This window comes from Hemitrygon akajei, chromosome 10, assembly GCF_048418815.1.
Source record: "Hemitrygon akajei chromosome 10, sHemAka1.3, whole genome shotgun sequence".
NCBI lineage: Eukaryota > Metazoa > Chordata > Chondrichthyes > Myliobatiformes > Dasyatidae > Hemitrygon > Hemitrygon akajei.
This window is the reverse complement of record NC_133133.1, coordinates 140,678,965-140,694,439: the sequence shown is the minus strand read 5'-3', so window position 1 is coordinate 140,694,439 and position 15,475 is coordinate 140,678,965. Positions and strand designations below refer to the sequence as shown.

At 41.3% G+C, this 15,475-nt stretch overlaps 1 protein-coding gene across 2 annotated transcripts in view; it reads right to left on the bottom strand.

The window, feature by feature from the left end:
- Positions 1–15,475, bottom strand: part of aass (aminoadipate-semialdehyde synthase) — an 82,676-nt gene that overhangs the window by 62,392 nt on the left and 4,809 nt on the right. For both annotated transcript variants that reach the window (XM_073059135.1, XM_073059136.1), the window contains exons 2-6: positions 10,093–10,332; positions 5,192–5,368; positions 3,106–3,190; positions 2,947–3,014; positions 1,384–1,530 (exon numbers count right to left, since the gene is read on the bottom strand). In XM_073059135.1, the coding sequence (XP_072915236.1) occupies positions 1,384–1,530; positions 2,947–3,014; positions 3,106–3,190; positions 5,192–5,368; positions 10,093–10,314 (699 nt within the window). In that variant the 5' untranslated portion in view covers positions 10,315–10,332. The remainder of the gene's footprint in view (positions 1–1,383; positions 1,531–2,946; positions 3,015–3,105; positions 3,191–5,191; positions 5,369–10,092; positions 10,333–15,475) is intronic.

Below are 15,475 nucleotides of genomic sequence, written 5' to 3'. Positions count from 1 at the left end.
GAAGGAGAATATTAAGTTGGAACAAGGCAAATTACGAGAGCATTAGGCACGAAATAGGGAGAGTTGAATGAGAAAAGCTGTTTTTGAGCAAGTCCACATCTGATATATGGAGGGTGTTTAAAGACCATCTGACAGGTATGCTCCAGTCAGATGGAAGGACAAGGATGCCAAGGTAAGAGAACCTTGGATGTTGACAGAGGTGATGAATTTAGTCAAGAAGAAAAAGGAAAGGATGTAAAGCTTAGGAAGCTAGAACAAACAGAGCTAGAAAAGAACTCAAGGCATCAATTAGGAGAGCCAGGAGGGGCAATAAAAAGTCCTTGGCAAGTAAAATTAAAGAGAATCCCAAGGCATCTTCGAGAGCTGGATCTTCCATTTTCAAGGAATCACCAACAGATGTTACACAATCATAGCAACCAATCTCCATCTGTCCATGCCTGACCTGGGGTAGTGGTAGAGGCAGAAACAATGGAGCCTTTTAAGAGATGTTTAGACAGACACATGAGGGTGAGGAAAATGAGAGGATATGGACATCGTGTAGGTAGAAGAGATTAGTTTAGTTAGCCATTTGATTAATTGGGCCTTTTTCCTGTACTGAACTGTTCTATGTTCTAAATTGATGTTCATGCCATCAGGTTGGAAAGCCATTATCTGGTTCCTTTTCAATGGTTTAAAAGTGAATTACTAGTACTCTCACTGAAATAGTGGTGAGGAATTTAAATAAAGCAAGCTCAGCTTTTGTGCTCAGTCATTTTCTGATGGGAACCTGGTGACTTACATGGAAGGAATCTCTGGAATGTTGCCACACAGCCTGAGACAGTGTGGAAACAGGCCCTTTGACCCACCAAGTCCATGTTGACAATCAAGCATCCATTCAAGCTTTCCTTCATTTACTCCACACACCCACCAATTCCTGCAAATTTCTACCACTCACCGACACATCAGGAGAAGTTTACAGCAGCTAATTAACCAATCAACTCGCACTTCTTTGGAATGTGGAAGCACAGCAGAGCAACTCCAGGAAGCCTATGCAGTATAAGTAAACATGGAAACACTAACGGAGAAAAGCCCTTAACTCTGAATGGAGTCATTGGGACGCCGTTGTGACGGCGTTTTTTTTTTAAAGCAGGCTTTCTTATTTTTACGAGGCCGAGTTGCTAGCTCGACGCTCAACGCAGCACGGATGGAAAGTGTGCAAGGGATTCGAACTCGGGAGCCTTCGTTCCGAAGTCCGGCACTGATGCCACTACGCCACCAGCTGGCAACACGAGAGAGATGTCACCATATTGAACCCACACTACAAGCTACCCCAATGTGTTAGCCCATTCTGGTAATATATTAGAAGCATTGCCCTTGAACATGAAAAGAATGCATGCAACCTACCTTGGAGACGTTACCAGTGCCTGTGAACACAAACGTCAGAGGTCCAATGGACTTCGGCATTAATCCCAGTGCAATCTCGTAACCGCAGTCCCGCACAGCTTGCACTGCCTGGGCACTGTTCCGGTAATTGTGGGCCATGCCAATGTGCTGTAAAACAGAAGAGTGCTCTGACGCCACCTCCTAACATAGCAATTCCAGGTTTATAGCTACTGGCTCTGTGACCCCAAGTGAACAATAGAATTGCACAGCAGTGATGTAGGGCTGTTATTACCCACCTTGTCAACACCGACTATGATGCCCATCTCCACCAATCCCATTTGCCTGCAATAGCCCTGTATCCCTCTACTCTTTTCCTATCTACCACTTAGAGTGCGAGAGCGTGAGAGTGAGAGAGCGAGAGAGACCAACCTTCAATCCCATCCCATGTACCAGTGAAAATAAACCCAACCGATCAAATCACTCCTTATAGCTGGAATTTTTGTGAGTTTGACAAATGCTGAGCACTGTGAGAGGTATTGAGTAGTTTCTAGCATTTGGAGCTAGCTTTAGACATGTTCTGTAGTAAATCCAGAGGCCTTCTGAGATGGTGCCAAAATGCAGATTACATTTTTTTTGCATGTTTCAGCATGCACCGGGAAGTCATCATGCCTAGCTGTTTGATCCTGGCCTGAAGAGCCAAGTTCATTTTGGTGATCAGCACAATTTCACCCAAAAATGACTGCCACCTTCACACCTGGCCCTCAGCTTCATAACCAGGAAAGTTCGATCAGCAGCGGTAAACCCGTTTCTTTCGGTGAGGTCAGTGACCTTGAGAAGTGGAGTGCTGGGTGCATGGAATGCTCTGCCCAGGGTTTTAAGGGTAGCAGGCACATTAGGGACATTCAAGAAACTTTTGGATAGGCTCATGGATGATTTATATTAGGTTGATCTCAGAGTAGGTCAAGAGGTTGGCACAACATTGTGGGCTGAAGGGCCTGTAGTGTGCTATTATGTTCTACGTTCTAAAGGCATGCACAGTTAAGTGCCTGATTTACCTGTACTTCAATGCCTTCAATCTGTTAGCTTTTCTAAAAAAAATAACATTTACTCATTTTTAAAACTTTTTTTAAAATTTGAGACTTAGAGCACGGTAACATGACCTTCTGGCTCAACAAGCCCACACTGCCCAACTGCACCCATGTGACCAATTAACCTATTAGCCAGTAGGTCTTTGAACGTGGGAGAAAACAGGGGCACCTGGGGAAAACCCACACAATCACAGGGAGAACGTACAAACTCTTTACAGACAGCAGCAGGAATTAAACCCGGGACATTTTCACTGTAATAGCATTATGCTAACTATCATGGCACCCCCATCATCACATAATTTAAATCTATTTCAACAGATGTTAAACGTCACTTGACAGAACTCCTGTGTCCTTCTTGGAGTTAAGGTCTCAGGATCTAACCCTCACGCCTTAACAAACAAGTTAGCTGGTATTGCTACATGCTTGGCAGCAACAGTTGAAAAGCCAAACCAACAGACCCAGAAAGACAAGGCCAAGAAGAACGAAAGATACTTACCATGAAGGGAGTGTGGTGGCCTAACGCAAGGAATCGCACTCCCAAACCATGTAAAATGTTGATCATTCCTGTCAACAACAGCAGGAAAACACACTTAGAAAATACTGTTTGTCTCGCATTGTTTTTGCTTCAAGTGAAGGTTACAGATCAAGAACATACCTGCTACCCCAGCCCACTGACCAAATGCCACAACTCTGGTTCCTTTACTGTCAACCATTTTCTCATAATCAATAAGGCGAATTTCCTGAAAATTAACATAAGTGAATTTTAGAAAAAAATATAGTTATAATACTGCAAGATAATATTTTTGTACATGTTCCTGTCCTACTATTTGTACAGGGTTGCAAATATATTTGGAGCCCAATTAGATTTTCCACTGAATTTAGTAATTGTAAATATATGCACCAAATGGACAATGGCACATTTTTGCAATCACTCAGGAAGGAAATAAATCAATTTACTGACAATATTTGAGGAAATACAGGAAGTAAAACACAACAGCTGTAGCAACATTTGGAAAATCTTACACTTTGTTCTTGCAACCTATCTCAAATTCATGTCCCCACCCAACCTTGCCTAAAAAGTTCTCAAATCATACATTTCTGTTATAGTACCTAACACTCAAATTTGACTAAAATAAAGTTTATGTTACTGTTAACCAATCATGAAAATTTATTTTAAAAAAACAGATTTTATTCAGTTGTTAGTTTTATTTAATCAAATCACGTTTAAGGTAGGTAGGTTTTATTAATAAGTAAAACAAGACAGTTTTAATGTTCCATGATAATAACTAACATATTTCAGCCTTTACTATCTTTTAGTAGTAACAGGTAGAAACAGTGTGTGGAATCTTCCATTGTGGACCAAAGCCAGAAACTAGATACAGGTTTGCCTCAACTAACAAATAATTGATTTACAAATGTTTGCAATTATGTAAGTGACTCAAGTGGTACATTCAGTCCTTGTAACCTGAAAATTTCCTCTCCATAGACCTTCATACTTAAGGGGCAGCTCTAGGCTCCATCGTATTTTTTTGAATGAACAAATCACTCTCTGTACACGTGAGGTTGATAAATCAATCATTACCTGTACAAGTAGAGTGAACAGCATACAGACCAGAGTCAAGTGTTTCCTGCTGTGGCTCAATAGAGAGTTTACAGAGCTGTGCCTTGTCATTTCAAAATCAGATCACCAATAATATTTTCTTTGAAGTGCATGGATATCTTTGTGTGCTTATTAAGGATTGTTAATTCATATAGAGCATTACAGGGCATATTTATGTTTATTTTGGGTTGTACAGATGAAAGAGCCTTCAAGGGATCAATATTTCTTTGTGGATCCTTTATGGATAATGTGTGATGTACAAATCAATTTTATTCTGTAACAATTAGTTTCTACTCTACATATAATGAAATGTACAGAACCAAAATACCCATTATGCATTTCATTCAGCCTTTTCAATGAATGAAATTACAGTTAAGAAAATGTTTTCTGGGAATACACTGTGAATCAAGGAATGGCTGCACTAACAAGTATAGGGGAAGTTGATTCCATTGTTTGAGGTGTCCGAATTTAATACTCTTGGCTCCCATCCCTGGGAAGTACATTGAAGTGTAGCTCTCATTATACCGATGCACTCAATCTTCCTACTCTCCTCCACCAAAAATCTCCATTAATACTGACTGCAAAAGGATTATGTGCAACTTTGATTCAATCCAGTACCTAATGTGGTCAAATCAAAGTCCCATTGAAAGAGAATGCAGTGAGCAAACACTGGAAAAAGTATCAGTAATTGGTGCTTTTAGGGACAGTGAAATGTCCCCAGAAGCTGAAATACAAATATACTATTTGAATAATTCACACAGAGTTTCAAGACAAATTTCACATCTCTGTGACTCAATAATGTAAATCCCCAGAATGATCATCAGGCTTTTGGGAGGCAACAGAGCAACATACATAAAAGGCAAGGAAATGGAAGGAGAGCTTCTAATATTTTATAATGAGATGCTCCATAAATTTGTAAGACAAATTGACCCTGTTGCATTCTGAAGTGCTTGTTCAAATTTACAATTGTTAGCACCAAAGGAAGAAAACATTGAACTAATGGTCCTCTGTGGTTAAAAGATATATTTCCTTCCCTCTTGTGTTCACTTAGTGCACTTTTATTAGCATTCCCCCACCAAGGACACACTCAAGCTCAAGACGAAAATGTCATTAACAACAAAAATAAAACTTTCTACTGTACCTTTTCAATGATGGCATCAAGAAGGGGCATGTTTGCCTCTTGGGCTTTAATTGTGTGTGAAAAGAAAGCATAGGTTTTCCTGGGTATCAGCTTTTCCACTGGAGGTCTCTTCACTCCAATAATTATTGTAGCCTCAGAGATGTCTTCCTGGATAATAGCCCCTGCTTGCTGATAATGCTGAAAACAATACAAATATATTTTTTCTTAGGTATATTGACATGCAATGATTGCCTAACATAAGAACATTTTGTGCAATTATCAGTAAATCATTCCAATCTTCACAATTTGTGTTTATCATTTGCTCTCAATCAGGAACAAGAAGCTATTAAGCTTTGCAAAAAATCTATCAAGGCAGGGCCTAAAGATCTACATCTTGTTTTGTGGGAATTTTGAACACTATAGTAGTTTCTTGAGCACTGACCTGTTCCTGCATAATATAATAAGGTTCAATGCAAGTTTGACAAAGAGTAGCTCATCTTATCTCATCATTGCAGTCTCCAAACTCACTTCAGAGTTCAACAATTTCACGTGACTCACCCTCATCAAAACTGACCACAACCTGCTAAGGAAATATCAGTGCCCGGGAACAGAAAAGATTACAGAAGGTGGTGGATACAACCTAGTCCATCATAGGCAAAGCCTTCTCCACCATTGAGTAAATTACATGGAGTACTTCCACAAGAAGGCAGCATCCACCATCAAAGACCTCCATCGTTCAGGGCCATGGTCTCTTGTCACTACTACCATTGAGGAGGAGGTGCAAAAGCCTTAAATTCCACACTGCCAGGTTCAGGAAGTTATGACCCTACAATCATCGTGGCATGGATAACTTCACTCATCACAGCTCTGAACACATTCTACAAGTATAGCTGCAAACACAAAATGCTGGAGGAACTCAGCAGGCCAGGCAGCATCTATGGAAAAGAATAGAAACATAGAAAATAGGTGCAGGAGTAGGCCATTTGGCCCTTCGAGCCTGCACCGCCATTCAGCATGATCATGGCTGATCATCCAACTCAGAACCCTGTACCTGCTTTCTCTCCATACCCCCAATCCCTTTAGCCACAAGGGCCATATCTAACTTCCTCTTAAATATAGCTAATGAACCGGCCTCAACAGTTTCCTGTGGCAGAGAATTCCACAGATTCACCACTCTCTGTGTGAAGAAGTTTCTCCTCATCTCGGTCCTAAAAGGCTTCCCCTTTATCCTTAAACTGTGACCCCTCATTCCAGACTTCCCCAACATCGGAAACAATCTTCCTGCATCTAGCCTGTCCAATCCCTTTAGAATTGTATACGTTTCAATAAGATCCCCCCTCAATCTTCTAAATTCTAGTAAACAGTTAAAGTTTTGTTGTAAGACCGTTCTTTGGAATTGGAGAAAAAAAAGATGGGAAAATCACAGTGATAAGGTGGGGGCAGGGGAGAGGAGGTACAAATACAAGATAGTAGGTGATAGGTCAAACCAGGGGCGGGAGGGGAGGGGTGAAGTAAAGCGCTAGGAGATTGAATGGTTAAAGAGATAAAGGACTGGAGAAAGGGGAGTCTGATAGGAGAGGATAGTAGGCCATGGAAGAAAGAGAAAGGGGAGGAGCACCAGAGGGAGATGTTGGGTGGGCAAAGAGATAAGGTGAGAGCGGGAAATAGGAATGGGAATTGTTGGGGCAGGGTGGGGGGAGAACCAGTGTTGGAAGTTCGAGAAATCAATGTTCATGCCGTCAGGGTGGAGGCTAATCTGACGGAATATAAAGTGCTGTTCCTCCAACCTAAGCATGGCTTCATTGTGGCAGTAGAGGGGGCCATGGACTGACTTGCCAAAATGGGAATGGGAAGTGGAATTAAAATGAGCAGCCACTGGGAGATCCCACATTTTCTGGCAGATGAAGCCTAGGTGCTCAGCAAAGAGTTTTCCCAATCTACGTCGGATCTCACCGATATACAGGAGACCACACTAGGAACACCAGATATAGAGGATGTCCCTAACAGACTCTTCAAGTATAGACTCAGTTTCAAGGACTCGTTACAACTCATGATCTCAGTATTATTTCTTTATTTACGCAACAGCGTCATCATTTGTCCGGTTGTTTGTCAGTCATTGTATATGTACAGCCTATTGTACATGCAACCGTGTTTCTTTATTTTCCTGGAAATACCTACAAGAAAATGAATCCCAAGGTAGTATATGGGAACATCTATGAACTTTGATAATATTGAACTAAACTGAACATTCCTAGACTGTTCCAAGGTCTCTGTGGTTTGATATTTTAAATTCTGTGTTTTTCCACTCATTTTTTTCCACTTGCACGATTTGTTCTCTCTTTTTCCCACATTGGGAGTTTGATGGTTTCTTTGAACAGGATTCCATGCTCTTTCTTTGTTTCATAGCTGTCTGAGGGAAGATTAATCTCAGGGTGGTATATATTGCATACATACTTTGATGATAAATGTACTTTGAATATTTTACTATGAAATTTGATCAGTCCTGTTGTAGAAAATCCATTTGTAATATTCATTCATTTTCTGTTGTCCTCACTTATTTTAAAATCATGCTGAGTGCCCCTCTATGATTTCTTCATTAGTTTACTTGTGCTATTTAGATAATGGTGAACTATTATTTGTTTTGTCCGCCTTTGCAAAGTCATGCTAAGTGCCTCACTTTATTATAACTGAAACAGTGAATTGTTCTGAACAGTTTGGTTTCCAGCTTTTTACTGCCATGTGGTTTGGACCCAGTGAAACAGCAGTTGTCATTTCAACAGTTCACATGCAATACGGACATCTACATATCGCACTTATTACAACTACTTTGTCTGCTTCGAATCCCATCTCCATGGCTGGGAGCAATCTGACATACACGAATAAATGAGCACTCCAGTGTTTAAAATTTCAGCCTCATAGGCTCGCCTGCGATCCCAAATAGACAAATCGGTCGTCAATATAAAATTGAGGAATATCCAATGATTACAGATCCGTGAAGATCCTTCAGCTATGTCTACAAGTGTTTTGACTGCGATACCAAAATTAAAAATTTCTGACAGTGCCGGGTGCTTTCAAGAACTTCAATAAACAAGACATCAATAGCACAAATAGGTACTAATAAATTTATGAACATTATATGGTTTTCAACTTAAATAGCTTTATTCTGTTTATAAATAGCTTTGTTCTCCCACTATTGCTTCTTCATATTCCAAGTACATTATTGTTAGTATGAATAAGAACCTCCACCTGCTTAAGAATAAATACTGTCTTTCCCATATATTATCATGGTTATTCATTCTTCAAATTTACCTAGTCTGAGCACTGTTTTGTCAATTTTACCCCACTTTCACTCCAAATCCCCTAGCTGGTGAAGCCAACCTCATTTGTTGGAAAGAGTGCACTTTTCTCATGAAGATGCTTAGACTAATAACGATACAAAGGAAGATCTGTAATGACTGAAACCTATTCATAGTTTATATTTTCAATTTTGCCCCAGAGTACAAATTGATTCCAAATACCAACCCTACCGACCAACTGGTTATTATCTTAACTGAGAGACCAACTTGCTTTGCACATCAGAAGACCGTCAGACTGGAGTATTCACTTGCTGATCACCAAGCTAGCATCGTTCTGATCATTACTAGCCAAAGCCACCAGGAATGAGAAATCTTCTAGCCTTTGTATCAGCAGGTAACCAAATTTTCTACTTATCTAGCCTAGTGAGTCATGGTGGGAAGGATAGCCTCAGGAAGGAAAAGGGGTCAGTCTCGACCTCATCAGAAAGGATCTGATTTCTTCTGAAATATCACCAGATAATGTAAATAAATTACTTGATAAGGAATTCCATGTATTAAAACCATTTATATAGATTATAAAACATTTTGATGCGATTATGAAATGTGCTTGGTAGAACTAATGAAGAAATTATTATTCCCCTATTTCTTAAGAATGAAGTGAATTCTGTTGTTATGCATTGCCTCTCCAATTGGGAGGTGTACATTTAACAGTATGCATAAAGACTGGACTCAGCACCACCTATAAACCCCAACAAAACCACCACAGTGTAGGCTTTGTCAAGAGTTCAAGAGGATCACTAAACATCCACTGCAAATTACAGTCCTGACTCTCATCTTGGAGACTGAACAATGAGCTCTCCGGTGGAGAATGAGTTGGACTTTCTGAACCACTAACATACTTTGGAAAGTAAAGTGGTATTATCATGCTTAAAGAAGATATCTTTGGGCTCAAAGTAGGCTCTGGTAGTGCTCCAATTAACATCAACATGGAAATTCCTCACATTCTTCAAACAAAAAGGCAGCACTAATCAAAGGGCTTGCCAAAGCCAGAGGGAAATTGGAAGAAGAGCACCTCATCACCTCCAGAAAGACTGAAACAATGCGAGAGAAATTGTTGGAGCAGCATGGTGACATAACAGTTAGTATAACACTATAACCATGCCAACGACCTGGGTTCTATTCACACAGCTGTCTGGAAGGAGTTTGTACATTTTCTCCGTACGGGTTTCCTCCTACATTCTAAAGATGTAGAGGTTTTGGTTGATTGGTCACATAGATGGTATTGGGAGGTGCAGGCTTGTTGAGCCGGAAGGATTTATTACCGTGCTTTATCTCCAAATAAATAACAACTCACTTATCCCAGTGGTTTTTTTGGCAAAATCTGCACAATCATCAAGACACAAGTTAATCCCAAATCAAAAATATGATTTCTGATTCACACTGGTAGTGCAAGAAGCACAAGTGCACATAAGCCAAAAATCCTTAGAAAGCTATTCTGAGGGGAAATTAGAATCAATACTGCTCAAATATAAATTCTAAGCACATACTTAAAAACATAATAATAGATAAACACTGAACTAAGCTCAGGCAGAGTCTCCGTCTGCCTAATGGTAAGTTCAGAATCACCTTTTCATGGATAGCTCTTCTGTTGGACGGCTGGACCAGGACCTTGTACCCTGCACTGGTCAGCTCCTTGATGTGTCTTGGAGCCAAGGGCGCTCGTCTCTCCCAGGCATTTATGTCCTCCCTCCGCAATGCCAAGACTGCTTTGTGATGTTGGTATCGGGGATGGCCATACCGCAGGCACAAACTTAGTGCTCGGCTCCTTTGCTTCAGCAACCAATACATCTTCAAACCTGTTTACAACTACAGCAGAAAATAGACCAGACTTATTTTTGGAAAGATTCAGGAAAAGCAATAAAAATACAGCAGTAGCAATGTATGATTCACGTGTCAAATCATCATGAGCAAAAGGAAAAAAACACACCTTAATAACAGATTAATTCAATTGATTCTGTAATTATGACCCAATGAAACTGTGGTATTCTAGCACCCATGGGATTTTCATGGAGCCAGATTGGGAGACCTTATTCTTATTTATTGTATATCCAAACACAGTTACACCACCCTCCTTTTACAGCTTACAAAATGATTATGATAAATCTTCCAGTAAACCTGGCAAGTTGAAAAGGAGTAGAAAATATGCAAACACTCCTGGTCCCAGCTATGCCCACAAGCTTCTTCACATTCTTGATCCAACGTACTCGACCTATCCTCGCTACAGCTATACATCCCACCAATGGTCTGGATGCCAGCCCTGACAGCACTTGGATCCTGGTTTCTGGCTGTGCACCCCACATGTATTCTGGACACCCCCCGCCCAAACTCACCTTCTGGACTAATGAGTGAGATAACAGACTATCAAGATTTCTGAACAAACTGGATGTTGGTCAATGACTCAAGAGATGATCAAGTTAAATATTAGGCTGGACCACCAGGTTCAGGCACAGTTATTACCTTACAACCATCAGGCTTCTGAAATGCCATGGATAACTTCACTCACCACTACTCTGAAATGATTCCACAAGCTACAGACTGATTTTCAAACTCATGCTCTTGGTCATATTTTGTTTTTATTTGCACAATTGGTCTTCTTCTGCACATTGGCTGTTTGTCAATCTTCATGAGCACTTTTTTCATAAATTCTATTGTATATTTTCCTGTAAATGCCTCCAAGCAAATGGATCTCAACGCAGTACATGGTAATATATACGTACATATTTTAATAGTAAATTTTCTCTCACTTTAGAGACTATATGCTGAATGGCCTCTTCCTGCACTTTATGATCCTATGATATCAATTTTTCACCAAATCTATAAATCCTTAATTAAGATGGCATGCTTTATTGGTTAGATCACGCAATCGCTTCACGCAGTGAGCCCCGCACCTTGCAGACTTCCCTGCCCCTGCAACTAGGAGATCCGACCTCCCAATTCTATCCCGAATTGGATACAGCACCAAATACTGGGGCAACTGGATTGAGCTGAAGGGCAGGTTGTGCTTCAACTTTAGCATTCAGCAACTTTTATTTAAATGAAAGTCAAAGAAGTATTTTATTTTTATGAACTATATGTATTCAGAAAAGACTAATCATCTAGATACATTTCAGCTATTCTTCCGTTTTCATTTACTCAGAGCAGAACAAGCTCCTGAAGACCATCAGGGCAATCTGGGGCAGGACATTAGTTTTCACCACCTGCAGCCAATGCTCCACCTCGTGAGACATCTAAAGTGGTGAGGCCTCCAGGATACTGGGAACTATGCGGGCACGCAAGCTGATTGTGACTATGGATACCCACAAGAAGTTTATGTAACAATCACTGCAGTCTAATACAGCATGGTCCATTACTGATTAACGACTTGACAGGATGTGACCTGATTAAGCAGATCCTCTTTAACTTGTAAGAAAAGAAACTTCACATCTCATAGTATTCTGCTTTTATACTGTTGTCCTGTGTCTTTCGCAGCACAGAAGACCAGAAAGAAAATTGCAATTACGATTCTTGCACATTTTTACTAACTGATTCCTGGGACGGTAGGTCTGATGAATGAGAATAAACGCTCTTGCTCTTATTTCTTTGTTTCTATGTGGATAAGTCACCAATTTTAGGTACCAATCGGCAGAATTTCAATCATATACCACCTCTATGATTTTTAGACAATTTTTAATAAAAATATCAAAATTTATTTTAAGAACTGCTGGATTATTTTTCCAAAAGACCTAGGAGATGTATATTCTTCAACCAGCATTGTGCTATGGCTTTTTTTTCCACATACATTCCCCACTCTCCCTATCTCCTCTCTCTGCTCAGCATATTTGCATTCTCACTTTTCCAGTTCTTACAAATGATCCTGACACAGTCTCTCTCCTCACTGATGCTCCTGCAATACAGAGAATATTTAACATTACCTGTTTTTGTTATCGGTGAAAGATTCAATGCCTTTTACCTCACAACTACTTAGAGGGAAGCAAATTCTGTTGAGATCTGATGCAAGACCTTCCATTGGAAGTGCTAACTGGTTGCTCTTTTCAATTAGCTTGGCACAACACTATGGGCCAAAGGGGCTTTCCCTATATTGTTCTGTGTTCCAGGATTCACAGATGTTGCTTAACCAGCTAAATTCTTCCAAGATCCATCTTTGTTTCAAATTCTTTATAGGATCCTTTGCTGTGCACAAATTGGCAACCATATTTCCCACACTCCATCAGAACTGTGAACCAATGATGGGTAACATCAATGCTCTATCTCTCTTAATACAATTAATTGACATCCTTTGGGTTTTCCCCAGCAACTTCCATCTCCATTTCGGACTTCCAGCGTCTATTCCCACTCCAACTCCACTCAGACACACTCACCACCTCAACAGCTTCCATGCAAGCATACTGTAGAGTGCTTTATCACCTCCCTTTGAACACTGTTCTCTCCCCTCCACTGCCCCTCGCCCCAACATCTCGTGAAGGAAACATTCCCTCCAGGTGAAGCAGCAATTCACTTTTCTCTCTCCTAGAGGGCTGTATTCAAGTCAAACCAAGTCAAATTTATTGTCACTTAACCGTATACAAGAGTCCTGTCAAATGAGGCAACGTTTCCCTGGATGAGGCCTCTGTCGGTCAGAGCTGGTCATGGATATTGCATCCTAGCTGTCAAGCCACACAAGCCTAGGCAACATGGAGGGCAAGCTGTTGCCCATGTAGCAGGCTCCCCCTTACCACGCGTCTGATGAACGCAAAGAAACAGCACAGACCGATACAGTTTGGTACCAGAAGCATCACAGGAATTGCCAGTCAACATTGAACTCAATGTAGAACTGCCTTCGCGACTCCAGCTCTAGATTTTTCCCTTGCAGTCTACTCCCAAAGCTTTCCCCATGAGTGGGTATAGCTGCAAGGCAACGAAGGTTTGAGATCAGAGTTTCCCTTCTCCTCGGTGAGCTGCCAACCACAGCTGATGAGCCCCATCTGCCCGAAGTGACACATGGCACACATAACACACAAAAATTTAGGAAAGCAAGAATTAAGTCTACAAATCAATTATGCAAAAATAAGCAAAGTATATAATTTAAATCTTGCAGGGTACAAAACAAATTATCCAGCGACATGGAATGCGATGCAGCAAGGAGTTCAGAAGCCTAATGGAAGAAGCTGTTTCCTATCCTGACCATTCTTTGTCTTTATGCTTCGGAGTCTCCTGCCTATTGGTAGAAAGCCAAAGAGGATGCTGTATAAATGGGTGGGACCCCTGATAATACTAAGGGCCCTGCATACACGGCACTCCTGATAAATGTCCCCATTGGATGGTAGGGAGACCCCTTTGAATCTCTTGGCCATCATCACAGTCCTTTGTTGGAACTTCAGGTCTGATGCTCAGCTGCTCCCTTACCAGATGGAGATGCAACTTGTCAGGATGTTCTCAATGGAGCTCCTGTTAAATTCAGATAAGATGGTGGTGGGGTGGGGTGGGGCAGGGATAGAGCCTTGCTTCCCTCAATCTGCTCAGGAAGTGGAGGCACTACTGTACTTTCTTATTTAGGGAAGTGAAATTGAGGGACCAGGTAAGGTCATCCATGATGTGAACTCCCAGGAACTTGGTGCATTTAACTGTCCCTACAGAGGAGCCACGTATGCTCAGAAGGGGATGGTTCATCTGCACGTTCCTACTGTCCACAACATTTCCTTGGTCTTCTCCGCACTCAGACTTAGATTGTTGTTCTCACACCAGTCCACCAATTGCTTCACTTCCTCTCTGTACTCTGACTTATTATCGTTGTTGATAAGCCGAACTACTGTCGTGTCATCTGCAAACTGGATGATAGAGTTTGAGCTGAATCCTGCAACAGTCACGTGTCAGCAGTGTGAACAGCAGCGGGCTACGCACACAACCTTAGGGAGCGCCAGTGCTCAGCACAATGGGACTAGAGACATTTCTGCCTACACGAACTGACTGTGGCATTTCTGTTAAGAAATCCAGGATCCAGTTACAGAGGGACCCAGCGAGGATAGTTTCCCCACCAGTTTCTGGACTATGATGATGTTAAATGCCAAACTGAAACCAATAAAAAGTAGCCTGTCATATGAGAACCCTTTCTCCAAGTGGGACAGATCAGAGTGGAGGGCAGAGGATATGACATCACGAGTAGATTCGTTTGAGTGATAAGTGATCTGGAAAGGGTCTGATGTCACCAGGAGTAAGGCTTTAATGCACTCCATGACCAACCACTCAAAGCATTTCATAATGGTTGATGTTAATGCCACTGGACGACAGTCATTTAGGCAGGTTACCGTCACCTCCTTTGGCACTGGACTGATGGTTGCCGCCTTGAAAACAGAGAGATGTTGAACATATCAATCAGCTGGGCTGCAGTCTGTCGGAAACTGGTATATTATTGGGCCCCACAGCTTTGCGTGGGTTGACCCTGACTAGGGTCTTCTTCATGTGGTGCACTCTCTTCTAATGTTAGAGAAAGCAACTCAGAGTGAGTGATCATTTTGAAAATCATCACAAACAAGAGAAAATCTATAGATGCTGGAAATCCAAGCAACACACATTCAAAATGCTGGACTCATGACCCATCCTGATGAAGGGTCTCGGCCCAAAACGTCAACTGTACTCTTTTCCATAGATGTTGTCTGGTCTGCTGAGTTCCTCCGTTCTGTATACCAGGGTGACTGTGAGCATTGAGTTGCCTCCACATCCGCATCCCAATCCCGCTCTAACCTCTCTGTTCCTGGTTTATTCCAATGACAGACAATCCAATTTCAAGGTACAGAATCTAATCTTCCAACTAGGAACATTACAGCCATCAGGACTTACCAAACAATTTTATCACTTCCAACATTAAACCTTTACAGTCGGTAAGATGTTGGCCCCTCTTTCTGGAAAAATTCTAGTATTTTCAGGTACTAAGCAACTGCAATGTAATGCTTCTCCACTTTGAAAATCAGAGTTC